Source organism: Leuresthes tenuis, unplaced genomic scaffold, assembly GCF_036924035.1.
Source record: "Leuresthes tenuis unplaced genomic scaffold, fLeuTen1.0.hap1 SCAF_20, whole genome shotgun sequence".
NCBI lineage: Eukaryota > Metazoa > Chordata > Actinopteri > Atheriniformes > Atherinopsidae > Leuresthes > Leuresthes tenuis.
Genome location: NW_027325374.1, coordinates 9882427 through 9899966, shown reverse-complemented (window position 1 = coordinate 9899966; position 17540 = coordinate 9882427). Strand labels below are relative to the sequence as shown.

The following is a 17540-nucleotide window of genomic DNA, read 5'->3' as shown; positions in this document are numbered from 1 at the left end:
TCACTTTTCTCACTGCTCCATTTGCACTTGGCCCCATCAAACAGATGAAGTACCTAATGCTCGCACTATGGTTTCTTATTGCATGTAGAGTTTACATGCTGTTCCTCAGTTTTAGGTTGCTTTGAATAAAAGCGTCTACTACCTGTGTTATCATCCCATCGCTACGCTGCACAACTCAGACGTTCCTTCACCAAAATGGACACAAAATGCCTTCTGGAGAAGGTCAGATGAGACCAGGACTGGTTCTTTGAGCCAGAAAGAAGTGCTGTTGTTGTTGTAGCTGAGTTGTTAAGGAGGAGGACCGCTGTAATCCAGAAGTCTTCAGCATCACTTGAAAACCATCAGCTACAACATAAACTTGAGCACAGCTCGATGCTCAAAAAACAGTGACTATAAACATAAATTAAAGACAGCCATGCCAGTGATAGGGCAGGAAAACTAAAATACGTCAAGTCCACCAGACAAATCCTTCCCCAGAAGGGTATTCTGATGAATGCTCCAAGCATTCGTTATATTCTTTAGCCTGTATGTACATGTTTTCGATGGATTTTAAAGAACCCACATTAAATTGAAATGCATGCATCAAATAAGAGTGTTATTCCTTTGACAAAAATACATTTTTACAGTAATTCTGCCTCAGAAAAAGAGGAGGTCAGAGACCACAGAGAGCCCAACTTTGCCCTGACATTAGGTCCATGATGAGTTTGTGTAAACTTCTGACCAGAACATTTGTAGCCTACGCGACTCGAAAATTACTAAACACTAACATGTTTTTAATTTTACTTTACATACAAATATGTATTTTTTTTTTAAAAACTATAATAAATATGAAAATAAGTCCCTAATTTCCTCACCAGCACGCGGGCTCCTCTGGTGACCAGCTCAGCCGGAGCCGACAGCTCTGACAGATCCATGCAGGCCAGTAACCTGTACAGCCAGGCATGGCAGCACATCCACTGACTGAAGTTGGACATAAAGGCAAGAGGGTACTGCAAAACACAACAGAGTTACAACTTGATTGGTTTCATGGCATCTGTGATGACATTTTCAATGGAAAAAAGAAAAACTTTACCTGTTCGTGAAGGTAGGCATTAAATACAATCAAGTAAAAGTAGCGCTCCAAGCTCTGCACGGTTCGGTTGAGAAAGTAGTCTTTGGTACTGCTTCCCTACAAGAAGCCAAACAGAAGCCTCATCACCGTCATCTTGCAAAAACAACCTCAACCACCATTTTCCTGACATTAAAAAAAATTAATCCATTCACTTGAGGGCCTGCACGGATAAGGACATCATCAACGTTATCGTCTCACTGAGCTTTAACGCTGAAGCAAAAGCTGCAAGAAACCGTTCGTGGCACGGCATGCAGCCTTTGATCACAAATTCATTCATCATTTTTCATTCTACCATCAGCAGAAAATGAAAGGATCTACACTAACCTGAATTTGATAATCTTCTCCAATCCCTTCCAGCTTACTCTTGTTTTCGTACATCGCTTCTTTTATGTTGTGCATTTCAGAACACAGGCTGATAGCCTGGTCCACCTGCCAAGGAAAGAAACAAAATCAACCTGTGGAAGAAAAAACCCAAGACCTGATCGACCCCCTTTCAAAGAATCTCAGTTGAAGATCCCCTCAGGACACGGCTTAATAGTCTCTATAAAATACATATTTGTTTGGGAGAAGAAAAAACAAAAACTCTATCATCAGTGTAACTGCAATACTTTTCTCTCATCTCTAACAAGTCCCTGATTCCTCAGGTTTTTTACATGTGAAACTGTGGCTGACTTTTTAAAAAATACAGAAATTTGAGGGGTGCTTTAAGAAATGTAGCAAATACTCTGATTTTCTTATACTCTGCATTTTTGTCAGATTTCTTAGCTTTTGTAGAGGAGTTCTGGACCGATGATATCTAAGATCTATTTTAAAATTGTTGGTCAACAATTTTTTTGTGCATTTTTGTTTGTTGTCTTGTAAGAATCTGCTTCACCTCTTCCATGAGCTGCTGTCCATTCGGCAGCTTGCTGATCAGAGACTGAATGACCTGGAATACGGGCCTGGGCTCCGACGGGGCTGTCTCTTCAACTCTGCAACACAAAGCAAATAACTTAAGATAGGACAAGAAAGATAAGATAAAAAGAAAGATCATTTTATTTTTTTTATTTGTTCATGGCATCTATTCGGTGCCGAGCTCTTACTGGGGTTGTGAATCCCCCTTGAGGCGATTCATGACTAGTGTGCCCAGGATCATGGCGAGGTTGGTGCGGCCAACGCCTACTTGGCAGCTGAACAACAGAGCAGGCAGCTGCCGGGACGCATTGGGGCCCAGAGACAAGCTGGGACTCTCCTGGAAAACAGAGCACATCGGAAAATAGAGCTACAATGATGCTATACTGAGCAACACTGTCACAGCATTAAACTGGGAATGGCGTGATGATCACACGAGCACTAAACATGACAATATTCCCTGGTGAGAAAGGCTTTGGGAGACATAGATTTAAAAAGATTGGATCCTGAGTTTTAGCCAAAAAAATAAATCTATTTTCAAGAATCTCGTAGAATGCAAATATGTGCTTAATGAGTCCTTGTTTTTCATTTTGAAAATATCTGCGTTTGATTTTCAAAAAAGGCTGACAGAAAAGAAAGAGGATTGTGTTAATGCTCTGGTCCAACGCACTGTTAGAAAAAAAAAAAAAAAAAAAAAAAAAAAGGAGCCACTTTCCAACCACAGGGAACTGGACCGGCTGCTGAAAGTCAGTCCAAAAAAGGGCAAAATGAGGCACAGAGAACATCCTGTAAGAGTGAAGGGCAGGAGCAGAGCAGACAGAGCAGACTGAAGAGTGGACATAAAGTGACAACAGACTCAAACTATATGGCTATAACATTTATTAGTGATTAATTGCACAGATGAGCCAGATTTAAAATGGATTTAATAAAAGCCTCAAACGAACTCAGTGAGAAAATCCAGATGCTCTCCAGTACTCAAGCCATTAATAACTTTAATAGCACATCGCTACAAGACCTTAACAAGCAAAGCACAACCAAAAAGGGGTATTTTAAATGGTGGACTTGCACTATGACTGACATTTTTATATGAGCTTACCCTGAGTATGTTAACAAATGCATCAAAGTCTTCTTCCAATGGCGCTCCCTCCATTGGGAGTGGTAATCTGTAGTACCTGCAACGCAAGAGCTTGTCACTGCGAGTTGAACCTGCAGCCTGTGTTGTGTAAATATCGTGCTTAAGTAGGTCAGAGCACACTGCACATAAACAAACACAGGACCTCAAGACTTAACAGGTGAGCCTCCTCACGTTGTGCTTACGCATCTCCTCAGTGAAAAACTGGGCCCCCTCTGACAATCCACAAGGGATGACGGGAGAGACCGGAGTTATGGGGGTCATAGCTGTTCGCTTAGTGACCCGCCGGTAGTTTGAGGCTATATACAGCCACATAATTGTGCTTTCATTTGAATACAAGAGGCTTCAGTTCCGTTCCCTGGGAATAATACATTCTCGTGACATGAAAAGGTAGCATGCGAGGAGCTCATGTCAATATATCTACTAACAGGATGCAGCATCTTTAGTTTTCATGACCCACTTTATATGAAAAAAGAAAAAAGAAAGAAAGCAGGGCAACCAGCCTTTGCGCAAACAAGCGACACTATTTATAACCTTCCCAGCATGCTCTGAGGCAGGCAGGCAGCCACTCGCTGCGCTGTCTGAACTGATGTGTGAGCTGGCTGGCTGTGGAGCTAAGAGCTACTAAAGGAACAAGGTAAACAACCTGTAGGCCGGCATTGTGAACATCGGCCTCTTATAGACCTCTTCAGTCACGTGGATGTCCTCCTCACACGTGATAGGGATCTTCTGTGGCTCATCTTTAAAGAACTCAATGTCGTTATAAACGTAGAAGATGTTTTCGTTGAGCTTGGCGAAGTCATGGAGCTGTGGAGGAGGGGATTTAATACAGCTGTCATCAGTAATGTGCCGAAAAGATTTCCTTATCATATGCAGAAGATGAGTAAGTATAATGCTTGACACCTCGTTTCTGATTGTGAGCTCCAGGTTTTCCACCATCTCATCCCTTTCCAGTCCATGAAGGTTCTCATGGAGATTTTCCTTCCTCCGAGGGGTGTACGGCACAAAGTCGTCGTCCTTGTGGAGGAACACCACCGGCTCCTCTCTTACACAGAAGAAGATAATCTCCTGTTTGATAAAAGAAGAGCCGGATAGGTATAAAATAATACAACACCGTTGTAGAGTGAATCATTGTTGCCCTGTACGAACCAAACCCCTTCCCAGAGTAAATGGAAACAATCTGTTGTCGTAAGAAATGAAGCACACAAGCTTAGAGAGGCCTAATATATAATTTTGTCAATTTCATTTCAATTAGAGTCGTTTTTTAGCTGCTGTAAGCAGGGACATACATTTTCCACTGGTGCAAAAGACCACAACTTTGTTTGCTCAGTGCAGCAATTCACCCACAGCCTCCACTGAGTACTTGACTCCTCAAATATTTACTGACAACACTAAGGGAAAGAGGTAAGACAGAGTTACCCAGGCACCAAGATGGGAAAATACGATCTTAAAGGGAACATGTTAACCATATGTTTCGGCTTGAGGGTGACAGTCGGAAATTCTGGCTGGACAAATGCTTATGAAAGAAAATAACCTCTTGTCCTTGTGCCTGGAGTCTCTGGAGAACCTGTTTGAAGCCATTCAGGCTGGGCTGACCCATCCCATACAGCGGGTAAGATCCCTTCACTTGGCGGAAGTTGGGCACTCCATAGCTGCCTGTGGTGTTGAGGACATCTGCCTTGCTGTACACATCTTGAACCATGAAGTACTCCCCCTGGAAACACATGCAACATTAATCTCAATCTATCTGACAGCGTGTCACTCATTAATTCATACAAGTACTTTGGCTCGCCACTGGAATTTTATGCCTCCGTCCGTGACAGAAAATTGCTGTTTTTTTGGCCTATTAGTTCTTGACCCACAATCAAAGAAATCTGAAAAAGGTTCAGTCTTCTTCCTCTTTCTGTTAGCAAACAATACAACCGACACAGCCCAGTTACTTTGTTGTCTCAACAGGTTAAACCTCGGCTCTGATGCCTCCATCTTTGGTGTTTCCTCTAGTGACCCTGAGAACTTGATGCGCTTCAAGGGCAAATAGACAAAACACAAGCGTAGCAAGAAAATATTCTCACCCTCACCAGCCTGACAACGCACTCACAACATATGGTGGTTTAAAGAGAACACAACCTAATACAGACTTGGGGCCAACATAGTTTCCAGTATCCAATATAAGACTAAATCTTTCACTTTTAAAAGTTCTCCACTCAACTTCACATTAACAGATCGCTGACAACTTAACATGGCTTCACATTGTTTGGATCCGATTCAAAGATTTCCTAAGCTCTGCGTGCCATAAAACTCTTCTTGAACTTTTTTTTATTCAAGATCCCTTGTAGCTAGTCTCTTTAGCCTTAGTCTGAAAGGGAAATGAGGGCAAAATCAAATATTTGTAGGAATGACAAAGGAGGGGAAACTGGAACTAATCCTTTTCCTAAATATTTTTCTGCCGTCCATCATGTTCAAGTAGCTTCTGCCAGTTTATAGCTACATAACCTGAGAAGCAGATGCGACCTGTTGTGACAAGAAGCAGTGCAACGGCGAATTTAACTTCGATTTATGCGTTGTTTTTTTCCCAAATCGCTTCAGTATTATTTAGACAGAACAAATTAACAGTTTACATTAAGTAATTCCTCAGCACTTTACAAAGAGAAACTCAACAGTTTCCTTTGAGAAGGCGCTCTGCAACATCTGCGTTCGATCAATATAGATCCTACCCTGTAGCCCAGACAACTGAGTTTTGGTGGACATTTATACCTGGCGCAGCTGTGTCTGTATCACTGTGAACCCATAGCCAAAATGCCAGTGGCTGGTCTTCTTAGCATTTTACTTTCATAAGGGGTTTTTGTTGGAAACACCTGCTTGGCTTGGAGACGTGCTCAAAAACAAAGAGGAAAACATCGTTTTTTGTGGACATGAGCCTAAGGTAAAGCTAACCTGACCTACCCGCACATGTAAACAGAAGCTGTGGGTTAACCCTGACAAAACACTGCATGCCTGAACTGCCACAGAAGAGGTGAAAGAATAGATCAAAGCCTTGATAGGAGGGTGAGAACAGTCCTGTTTCAATGGCTGCCTCTAATCATAAAATGGCGCATGACAATGTTTCTCCACCACTCTGCAATTTGGACATGTTAATGTGAAAAGAGCAGACGTAAAGACAAGTGAGATGACTCCACAGCTCGCTGTGACACAGCGGTGTCTCGGTGCTACTGAAAGGGTGTTGTCCTTACCTGCACCAGGTAGTGCTCGGGCATAGAGTCGGATATCCGACCAACTTTGTAGTTGGCTTTGAGGATGTCATCGTGAATCTGAAATTCCTGTCTGCAATTATATCTGCAGAACAGACAAAAAGAAGTTAGTATTTGCTCGGCCTCGAGTGACAAAAGAGATGATAACGGGGGGCAAACGTTGCACCTTGAGATAGGGGGATGTCTCCACAGCAATCAAAAAGGATTAACACCCATTTGTGAGAACGCAGATTCGAGGAGGAACTTACGTGATGACGACAGGTGCAACTTTGTTGGTGATAATGGACTTGGCCTTGTTGTTGTGAATGTTGACTGTCTGGTAGGGGCTCATGCTAAGAGACTGCCTGCTGTCAGCCATCCCGTTGCCATGGACACTCTCAAGCGGCGACGCTACAGAAACAGGCTGTGGTGCGGCACTGGCAGTTGTACCCATGCTCCACAAGCTGCTGTGAATGACATCGCAGAGGACTCAGAAACAGGAACCAAATAAAGTCGCACACACAGCCAGAAGCCTGCACACGGTGACGAGGAGCAGGTTGTATTCAGCGGGCGACAACACATAAGAAAAAAATTCAAGGTGTGAAAAAAGAAAAAAAAATGCGACTGAAAAGTCTCACACTTTAATAATGATGTAATAATAAGTTGTTGTTTTAAATCACATACCACTCAATCAAAGATTATTTTTAAACTGGCATATTCACATCACCAGGCTAAAAAGTGACTCTTATCGGGTTGTTTTAGGGCCTTTTACAATTGTCAATTCCAGTGATTCTTAATGTGATTTGTGCCACATCAGTATACGGTGCATATCGGATGCCGTGTGATTTGTGCCACATCAGTATACGGTGCATATCGGATGCCGTGTGATTTGTGCCACATCAGTATACGGTGCATATCGGATGCCGTGCAGCTTTCTGCTTACACGCTTGAACGGAGCAGCATCATCATAAACCACACTACTACAGCACTGCTTGGACTAGCCACTGGAAAAGCAAAAGCAAGCAGTTTTCTTGTCCTTCTCACTCTTTTCCTGTAAAGCTGGACAAATGTTTGCAAAACAGTGAAAGCTTCCACTTCAGAATCATTGGTGTGTCTCAATCTAATGTCCTGATCTGTCCAACAAATACGATTTTTTCTTTTCCTCTTTGTGTTGTCGAAACAAAGGCATCAAGTGCATGTTTCAGTGGGCTGTAGCATTCACATGACAGTCTAACGCAAGACTTGTGAAGTAAATATAGCTTTAATGCCTGCATATTTCCCCTCTCCTCCGTCCTCCTGCCTGTGACCCAGAAACTGATCTGCAAAACGTTTTAAAGGATGTCTCAATTCCAAACATGCGCCCAAGAGGGAAAACTATGACAAAGGAAGCCAGCGAGAGAAGCTATACACGAGGATGCACAGCTGTATCCTTTCTGGAAACTTTTTTCAGCATTCATGGCATGGAGAGCAGGTGTGACATTAATCTCACGCTGTGCAAAGAATAGAATTGCTAAATAAATACTTTGTCTCAGATCTTTCCATGCTCCAGTGCCTGTTACCTTGAACCCCGTGTCTCTCCCCCACCTCCTCCACTCACATGGCAAGTGGGAGATACTGAAGAAGTACAAATTGGAAATATGACTCCTATAATTGGACAAGTTATCTCAAAAGATCAATAACCATTCTCAAATCTGTATGGTGAATATGTAGCCGCTGTAGGGACCTCATTAGTAGAGCTGACCACAAAGACTGGAAACAAAATTTGCAGCCCAACTCATAGAGAACTGGGGAATGGTCACAAAAAATGTTATGGTATTTGGGGAGATGGACACAAATTGTTAATTTGCAGGAAGTAGATGTCTGTAAATCAATAGGATGTTCATATGCATCACAGTGACAACAATACCAGAACGGTAGTTTTTAAAACAGGAAGAGTTGCAGGGAAGAGTGTGTGTGAGCAGGCCCATCTCTACAGCCCATCTGTGCAACCTATCAATACCCAGGAAGGTACAACTAAAACTATGACAAAATCACCAAAAACCATTTCAAAGTGAAAGAGAATTTATAACAGCGTATTTATGTTTGTGTGCCCATAATGACTTCTTCTGAAGCTATTCCTGTGGCGTTAAGATGTCATTTTCTCAGACGCAAATACCTAGAATTTAGGAGGAAAACTGCAGTGAGTCTCGTGCACCTCAAGTGCTGGAAAAAACGGTTATGGAGCTGCTGAGCTCACAACTCAATCATCAATGTGGCGAGACATAATCGTAGCTTCACATGTGGTGTGTGTGTGTGAGAAAGTCTATCTCAAAGAAGTGATTTTGGTGCCTCAACACCTGGCCCAACATAAAACTGGGTGTTCTAGATTAAAGTCATGGTCACAGCCTCTCTCTTGTATTCTAAGAGGAATTAACAGTTGCAGTTTTGTGACTTTTATTAGAGAGACAGGCTGAAAACGCTCGAGTCCGACTCGTGAATTCTCTTTTAGGTTTAACTCGAGCTACATCATCGTTGATCATTTCATCTCTGTATGACTTTATCGCGATCATAGCGGTGGGAGATTAGAGTCAAGTGAAACAGCATTAATATTCTTTTCAGACCACTTGATACAGAGCCTCGTGAGAGCCAACCTCAGCCTCCCCTCAGAAAAAAAAAAATGCTGCAGATAAACAAGCAAACCCTCTGACAATCGAGCAGTCGGGAGCAACGCTGCTTCTAAACGTCAACTCCAACATGTAGGTGGTCAGGATCCTGCAGCACTAAGGCCATAGAAACGGGCAAAGAGCCGGAGAAATATACAGTTCCCAAACCAAAAAAAAGTCAACGATAACAAACACAGAGGAGCGCAGAATTAATCTAAATTCAAAATCTACTCGATGTCACAGGCAGTCTAATGACTTGGGGAGGGGGGGGGTTACCGCCTGAGCTCAAAGCAAATCTATGTGATCTCCAGCTTTAAATAGAGTGGACTCTCATTATGCAGAGAGAAGTGCCGGGTGAGTCACAGCTACTCTCCTCGTTGTTGCGTCTGGAGGTGAGTGGGTAGATCAACCTTGTACTCAGACATGCTTTTGATTCAACAAAGATTCGCCTCTCACAAGTGCAACTGGTAAGACAACACAATGGTATGTCCTTTTGTCTCCTGGTATGCTTGGGGGGGGGAAAAACACAGATCCACAGCCAAAAAAATGCTTTTGCAGTTGGAATACTTGCACAAGACGGGGCAATATGAATTAAAGTCAAATACATGAGAAGTAAAGAGTTCCATGGAAGAAGCCACGTTTTACAGAATACTTTGCTCCAGCTGCCCAAATCTATTTCAGTCCGTGCCACATACCAAAAGCATCTCCGCTGCCGTATGCAGCCACCACAAGAAAAAGAAACCCTTTCACAATCCACTAAAATCGGATATCTTACGTATGAGACGAGGAGCGGTCTGCACTTCCAGATCCTTTTCTTTGCTGCTTGTTTTCTGCCATGGTCCAAAAGAAGTATGAGAACTTGGCATCACGTCCAAAATGAAATCTTCCTCGCTGGAATTCCGTCACCCACCCCCAGACGATGGGGAAACACCCCTCGCGGGAGCTCACAGTGCAATCAGGAAAAACAAAGTTTTCAGGCAAGGTCCTCCTCAACTTCGCTCTATCTCCTGTCTGATGTTGGGAAGCAGATTCATGAGAGAGACTCGCGTCTCTACGGAGAAGACTGGGGGAAGTCGTCGTACATCTGGCAGCCAGATGGCTTAAGTTCAGCTCCCTTTCACAGGGACAGGCTATCGTACTATCCAGAGGGCATAAATAGGGGGAGACACTGAAATAATAATCCAATCAATTGATCAATAAAAAAAGTCCTCTCCAACTATTCTTAAAGGTTTTCCTTTTCAAACTTTTGCATTTAATGGCCCAATCATTAACTGCCATCATTCACTGCCATCAAAACTCTGCTTTTTTCAGACACACTTTCCAGGAAATCTGGAAAAACTAAAAACAAACTGACTTAACTAAAATGAACCAGAAAGAAAAGAAGAAAAAAACATTTCCTACCATGGCCCAATAAGATAGAAAAAATATAAAAGTCTTCTCTTGTCCCCTTGACTTTGTATTTAAGATTAACAGCATTCTTGTCTTGTGCATCCCACACAGTATAGAGCCCTTACAAAGCAAAACCTTCTCACAGTGTCTGTCACTTGAAGGACATTTAATCATTTGGTTTGCTTCACCCACCACCACAGTCATGCATGATAATATGCACGTTTCTATGTGGCTCAGCAGCAGGCAATAAAACATAGAACACTCAGCAACAGATTTTTATGTTATCCTCATCCTCTCACAAGAACTTCCTATAGCTTATCCCATGTGGTTATTTGTAAAACAGGCTGCCTGTTACTTCCTGATGCTTTGGTTTTACAAGCCTCCTGAGGAAATGTCACATTACTAATGCTGTACAGCTTTCTGACTGAAACCAGTGCATCAGAGAGCCATCTCTGCCTTACCTTACAGGCTGTCAGCTCCGCTGCGAGACCATGGTGCAAACAGGTATTGGTACGTAAGATCCTGCTACACACACACACACACACACAAGACCGACTCCTAAGCAACACTGATTTCAGGCAGGCAGACAGACCTGCTCTAGCAGGCGGGCAGCCGGGGCGGAGGCCTGAGTAGAAATAGCTCTCAGTCATAAACATCCTCCTGATGAACCAATCGAGGCGGCTCATCAGAGAAGCTGTTTATCCCACATGTGAGCTGGAGTGGTGCTGCACTGCAGGCTACGAGGTCTCAACTGACAATGCAGGAAAACAATGCCAAGAGTAAATGACCGGGCAAACAAAACTAAAGAAAAAGAAACGGACCATCTCGTTTTCACCCTTGTGTGTACGTGACTGTCAGCCAGGCCGTGAACAGTTGCTCAATGTTTGTGCCAGTTGCACTAACACTTAAAATCGGCGATGGCACGGTCATATTAAGACTATGGAAACTAGAACCTCCTGCCAGCCAACCAGCATCGCTCCATTGAGGACTGGCCCATTTAAATTCAGCCGGTGTCTCAACTTTGCTGTAGCAACGTCTTTAAACAAAAGGGTCTGAGTGCAGACAGGAAGGAGCTTGCAGCTGCAGGATGCATCTGTTGGTGGCCCCGAGGAAGGATGCAGAGCGCTCTTCATTCACAAGAGATGCAGGAGTTCAAGAGAGATGGGTATCGGGTTTGTAGCACATCGGAGATCTATCAACACAACTTCCCTTATCAAAGTTGAAAAAGGAGCAGCGAGTGTGACAGCAAAACCCACAAAAGGCTCCAAATTCAATGCAGTTTGCTTAATTGGCAAGGTTGCTCATCTAATTCAAAGATCCTGCTGGTCTCCATGGCGGCCACTTGTTCAGTCTGACAATGTAAGGTCTGAAAGCCTATTGGTTGCACAAAACCAACAAAAGCCACAGAATTGGATGACAACAACATGTTTAGCCACACAGCTTTAAATGTATTCACTGATGGATTTGAATAAGAAAAGAAATGCATGGAAGAATGTGTGCTAGAAGCTGAAATCTACGTTAATATTCTTGTCTTTAATAATAAACACAAAGTTGCACAGATCAAGAGAAAACACTCCTGAAGTCTGTCACCCAGCCCCAGCAAAAAGGAAGTCTGAGCACACCTTCACAGGAAATACTCAGTTGTACTTTCTGTAACTTCCTCCCTGCAGCTGAACACATATTTCTCCAGTGAGGTTAAAGGTTACAAAGAGGCATGATTCCACAGGACATTGTTAGTTCCTAAGCTAAATATCGGATCTGCCCGGAAATGAGCTCAGCTCTTTGCAAAAAAAATCTTTTTCTTTTCTTTTTCTTTTTTCTTTTCTTCCTTTCAACTGTTCCAAAAACTTCATTGTGAATTTGTGTCAACTTACAGCTCTAATGTTTGTTTTTGTCCTCAACAAATCCCCCTGCAATCTGCTCAGAAAGAGACTGTGGCAAATGGAAGCCAGGCAATGCCATTGTTCAACAATGTCAATGTCATTGCCAAATCTGGTTAAAACATGAGACACTAATTTTGCACTGCTAAATCAAATGACTGCACAAACTGACAAAAAAAAAAAAAAAGCTCACTTAAAGGCACCTTTTTTCCAAGTAAAAACCGCAAAAAACTGCTGGAGTTGAGACAAAAACGCAACATGCTACTACAGCTTTCTGACATAAATCACATGAATAACCATTACTCCTCTACATTCTTGGTTTAATCACGGCCTGACTTCTAAAAAGGGCATCCAGTTCTAATTCTAGAATCCCTGCCTGTAATTTTTTTCATGTTAAGACAGCAATTTTATCCCTCTATGATTTCAAGGCTGCAGCAATGTGGCTTTTTTTCTTCTTTTTTTTCTAAACCCCAGTATCCGACCACAATGCTCTGTCAGCGCCACCAGGCCAACTGACTGATTTTGATATGTCACACCCTTCAAAAACTGTCCCTCTGCCTCCACAGACAGATTTTACAGATATACGTTACCATGCTATCTCTCACCTGCCACTCAGACTGAAGTGGTAAACCCTGGAAAGTGTTTCTTGTCCTCTATAATGGATTAACTCCATTTTAACAGGACGATTGACAAAACGTTAACAGTTTTGAAGTCTTGCAAGGTTAAGTCTAAAGTAAAATTGCTGTAAACAATTCTCTGAGATACCCTGGCGCAAATCAATCAAATGTCCAGCAAACACAAGACTACAGCAGGAGTCAGGTATCGTACAGCAGATAAGTACAACTATACCTGACGTTGGGCTGTTCAGTCCACCATCCGAGAGGTGCACAAGACTCAGAGGAATTACAAAATAGAAAATAGTGGGTTAAAAATAATCAAACTGACAGCTCTCCAGAAGACAACCCGTCTCAGTTACACATCCTCGCTGGCATCTCTCTGTCGGATCCGTGAGGCAATCTGTCTCTGCCTGCTGATCAAACTACAGCAGACGGCAGTATCGCATCATTAGCGAGTCCTTATAAAGCAAGTCAATGGACGTGTCCTTCAGTGAGGACAGATCCCAGGCAGCCACTCAGCAGCAGCAGCACCAGAAGGCAGAGAGGGAGGCACAGCTCTCCGTCAGAGGTTTAGATGTGTGAAGGCATGCTCCCTTGTTGGTTGTCTGTTACTTTTTTGTATGCATCCCCTGTGCATAAGGTGCAAAGCCTCTTGTGTGTGCCAAGATTTTTGTGCATTTGTGTGTCACAAAGTGTGTGTGTGTGTAAAGAGGATGTGGAGGCGGGCCTTGAGAGGCTTACTCATCATCCACCTCACTATCCAATCACTATCACAGCCTCCGGGCAGCGCAGTACCCTCCACACATGGCAATATTTTTAACTGCTGCATCAAACACGTACAACCGAACCTTCTCTTATCAAACGTATCGCTATCAGCTGCAGCAGTTAACCCTCACTCACCTGGTGTTATGTGAACCTGCCGGGAGGCTGACGATCTCTAATAACTGCACACAGATGACATCACATAAGCCTAATTCACTACAATGCTCTAATTACTCCATTCATTAGCAGTTAACACATGCCATGTTGAAGGCAAACAGGCTTACAGCTGGGCAAATACTTACATTTAAGCCTGAGGTTCAGCTGCGAATAGCTGTGAGATGTACTGCTTGTAACCCAACTTCACATCAGCTCTTAATGCAATGGGTGGACCAAAGGCAAGAACACTGCTAATATCATCTGCCGGCAAATTACCTACACATACAAAAAAAATCCCAGGTAGAGTCATACCTGATTCAAAGCTGAAATAACGTAACCAAAAAAAAAAAAAAGCCAACAACATCCGGGTAATCTTTTGAGTGGCAGCCTGTGAGAATATTGTCTTACAAAAGTATGTGTAATCAACAATCTCTCACAAGATAATGTTCACATTAAGCTCGTTTGCAAAAGTGGCAAGCAATTTTCGAGATATGGATGTAAAAATCTAGGGCTGCCACACCTGTTCCTTCCTTCCTGCAGCAGAGCGGGCCAAGACTCTGAAGTTCTTGCAACAACATAAATGTGAAACCAAACCCTCCCATGGCCCACAAACATCAGAACATGAATGAATCAGTCCGTGAAGTGAGAAGTCATAAATGAGACTTTGATTCTTCAGAAAGATTTCATGAGAGCAAAACCAAGTGCACAGAAGTTGTGTCGGTGTAAAAACACAGAAATCAAATGCATTTAATGTAGTGCCTTAAGATGACACAGCACCTTGTATGCACTCTGACAGCCTCACTTCCTTCCACTTTGAGGAAGAAAAAAAAAAGACAGATCAGAAAAATAATACAAGTTGGAGAAAGAGGATGTTCTTTGACAGACTGAATTAAACATCCTCTCTGCTTAATGTCCCAAATGGAAAAAGAGCGTAAGCCTTATACCGCCTGTCTTGTCTAAATCCTCTCTTAGGCCTGGTGTCCGTCTTACCAACAGAGGCAATTTGTTAAAAGGCCTTGTAAGAGCAACAGGAAAGAAGGAGATAGCAAAGGAAAAAGAAAAAAAAAATCACATTTCATTTCACCTGTGCCAAAAGTTCATCTCCCAAGAGCACTCAGAGCATGATGAAGTATTATCTCTGGAGCATTTTCATAGTGGAATCATTCTTCTCGCAGGACAGAGGCACTGCTGCCAAATCAGTTTTTTCCCCCCTCTATCAATTCCTGTCAAGTTAAAAATACAACAGCAACTCCCAGCTCCCAGAACGATCCCATCATAATTAATCAGAAATAATCACAGGGCATGTTTTGGGGGAGATAAAACCTTTTGTGTCCAGCGATCAAATATGACATCTTGTGGTAGAAATTATCCACTGCACTCAGCGTGCACTCAAGACTCACAGGGACTCGGATGGGGAGCGAGTTATGACAAATATTTCAACTCCAATCATGCATTTATACCTTGACTTAGCAGAACGTAACATATGCAAAAAAAATTTACTTTAAAAAAAAAAATTTTTGATAAAAAAAAAAAAACAGATGCCTTGGTTTCCATCAGCAACCCCAGGTTAACCATAAATATCTATATCGAAACTTGGGCCGATGGCATGGCACATCAGAGTACATTTCACTTTTTTTTTCTCCTTTATCTCCAACTGAGACTATTAAATCTCCTCTTTTCAGCCTCTTATCAAGATAAACCTGGTGTATAGCTCAATCATTTATCATCCAGCTGCTCACTCAGCGAGGAGTTTCATGCTCCCGCTCTTGATTAATGGTGATATTCACAGTTTTAATATGTTCGGGCTCTCACTTAAAAAGAGCCAGTTTCTGTCTTTCCCCAGGACTTAAGGTAAAGTGATATGCCTAAAGGAGACCAGCCCCAGCTGGACGGGCCTAATCAAACAAAAGCAGGGGCAACAGTGCAATACATCAAAGGGCATCATGTGCTTTGTCTTACTTCGCTGGAGGCTCCTCACACTGGTAGTGTCCCATTTCATCAATGCTGATCATAAATATGGGCAGATATGAACATGACCAAATACTTGATGAAGTATAAGTGGTCCAATGCACTGATTAACAAATCTAAGCAACAAAAATACATTTTTTTTCTGCCTGTGAGCTGATGAAACATATGTTGCCAATATGTGTATGTTTGGGCATGTCACTACAGTCAAATGGTCAATAGAACCTAACAGTAAACACATGTTTAGGGGTTTCTTTCGAGCACTCTCGTTGTTTTGGGGGTGTTACTACGTCTCGGAGCACTCTTTCCCCATAAATGCACATTCACGGCTTGCAGAAGTAGATGCGTCACATAACCCACACAGATCACCAAACAGTTCACCAGTTGATTGCACTGCGGTTACAGGGAAGCCAAGTGCTTGTGGCATTCATTCACAAGAAGCAGCACACCGTGACGTGGCCATCCAAATAACAGAACCAACTGGCGTGTTTGTGCAATGGCTTTTTGCTCAGGAGTAAGCTACAACTGCAAGATCGCAGTGTGCCCAGCCTTTCATCACCGCCTGTGGCCAAATCAACGGATGCGGTGCACAATAAAGTTAAAAGCATGGAGGGGAGTGGGGTGCCAAGCACATGCATGCCCCATCAACCACGCAAGCGCTTCACATCATAGAAAAAAAACACCCATCGTTGCTTAATTTTTGCCCAAGTGCAAATCCGAGACATGTGTATCAAGACTGTGGAGAATTAGGCGGAGTGTTAGCATCCTAAAAGGAATAAATGTCCACTTTTAGGCTGCCGTGGCTCGTGTAACAAGAGCCGTAAACTTTCAAGCGACTCACCATTTCAGCACACGGTCGGTGAAAAGGCGTCTTGAGGAAACATGCTTACGGAGCTCGCGTTGTTTGGCGCGAGAGACGTGACCGATGTGCAAAGCTTTGAGTTTATATCAATGAAAATGAGGTGGGGAAAAAACAGTCCTTTCTCGGGAAATTCACAAGGAAAGGGATCTCGCTATGTGGATACAGAGAGACGGCGCATGCGCAGGCAGTGGTTATCCACTGATGCTCTCAACAAAGTAGAAAACAGAACATCCTTGTTGGAAATACTCAAAAGGTTAAAGGTACTCTGCATCCTTAGAGTTCAGCTTTTATGGTATTGCGTAATCGTAGTTTATTTAAAATGTATATGCGAACATCATGAGAACCAAAAGCACCAACAGTATGTTCACTGATAACTGAAAAGTGTCCAGAAATAAATTCAGAAGTTGTGCGTGAACAGTGAGTTTCACCAGTAAACGTAAGGAAGTCATATCTGAAAAAGAGATATGGTGGCCGTTTCCTGTTTAACTTGACTTCTTTCTGATAATGTCTCAGAGGTCAATGCAATGTTTTCACTGACTTTTTTTTTTTCGTGGTAGGTCTCACTTATCCATAGATTCATCTTTTATCACTTGTCGCACAAGCTACTCTGTTGTGTAACTATGAAATGAACACATGTTATCCTACTGTTTGAAAATGATAAAGTGCAAGGCCATCAGTGGGGTTTAATCTTTACAAGTGCTGTTCAAAGATGTTTGTTCTATATTTGAGTATCCCAATTTATGCTAATTTCTTATATGACTCCAAACTAGTCCAGGAGAAACATTGTATTTTTACTCCACTACATGTTGATTCCTTACATTATAGATTCGGACTAACCTAAACCTATCAGATACAATGAATGATACAAACTAATACACCACTGATAAACAGCAACTTAGGTCACTT

At 42.6% G+C, this 17540-nt stretch overlaps 1 protein-coding gene across 7 annotated transcripts in view; it reads right to left on the bottom strand.

Moving 5' to 3' along the window:
• The window catches only part of pald1a (phosphatase domain containing paladin 1a), a 57551-nt gene extending 40734 nt beyond the window's left edge, over positions 1-16817 (bottom strand). The window contains exons 1-12 of one of the 7 annotated variants that reach the window (XM_072373208.1): positions 16614-16817; positions 6631-6828; positions 6365-6467; positions 4669-4848; positions 4038-4202; positions 3781-3941; positions 3099-3174; positions 2194-2342; positions 1986-2082; positions 1436-1540; positions 1073-1168; positions 855-989 (exon numbers count right to left, since the gene is read on the bottom strand). In XM_072373208.1, coding sequence (XP_072229309.1) covers positions 855-989; positions 1073-1168; positions 1436-1540; positions 1986-2082; positions 2194-2342; positions 3099-3174; positions 3781-3941; positions 4038-4202; positions 4669-4848; positions 6365-6467; positions 6631-6815 — 1452 coding nt within the window. In that variant the 5' untranslated portion in view covers positions 6816-6828; positions 16614-16817. Of the gene's footprint in view, positions 1-854; positions 990-1072; positions 1169-1435; positions 1541-1985; positions 2083-2193; positions 2343-3098; positions 3175-3780; positions 3942-4037; positions 4203-4668; positions 4849-6364; positions 6468-6630; positions 6829-9778; positions 9984-10853; positions 11085-12266; positions 12357-13121; positions 13567-16613 lie in introns of those variants that run through there. The other 6 variants (XM_072373207.1, XM_072373209.1, XM_072373210.1 and 3 more) reach the window with 6 other exon arrangements.
• Between the last annotated feature and the right edge of the window lie 723 nt (positions 16818-17540).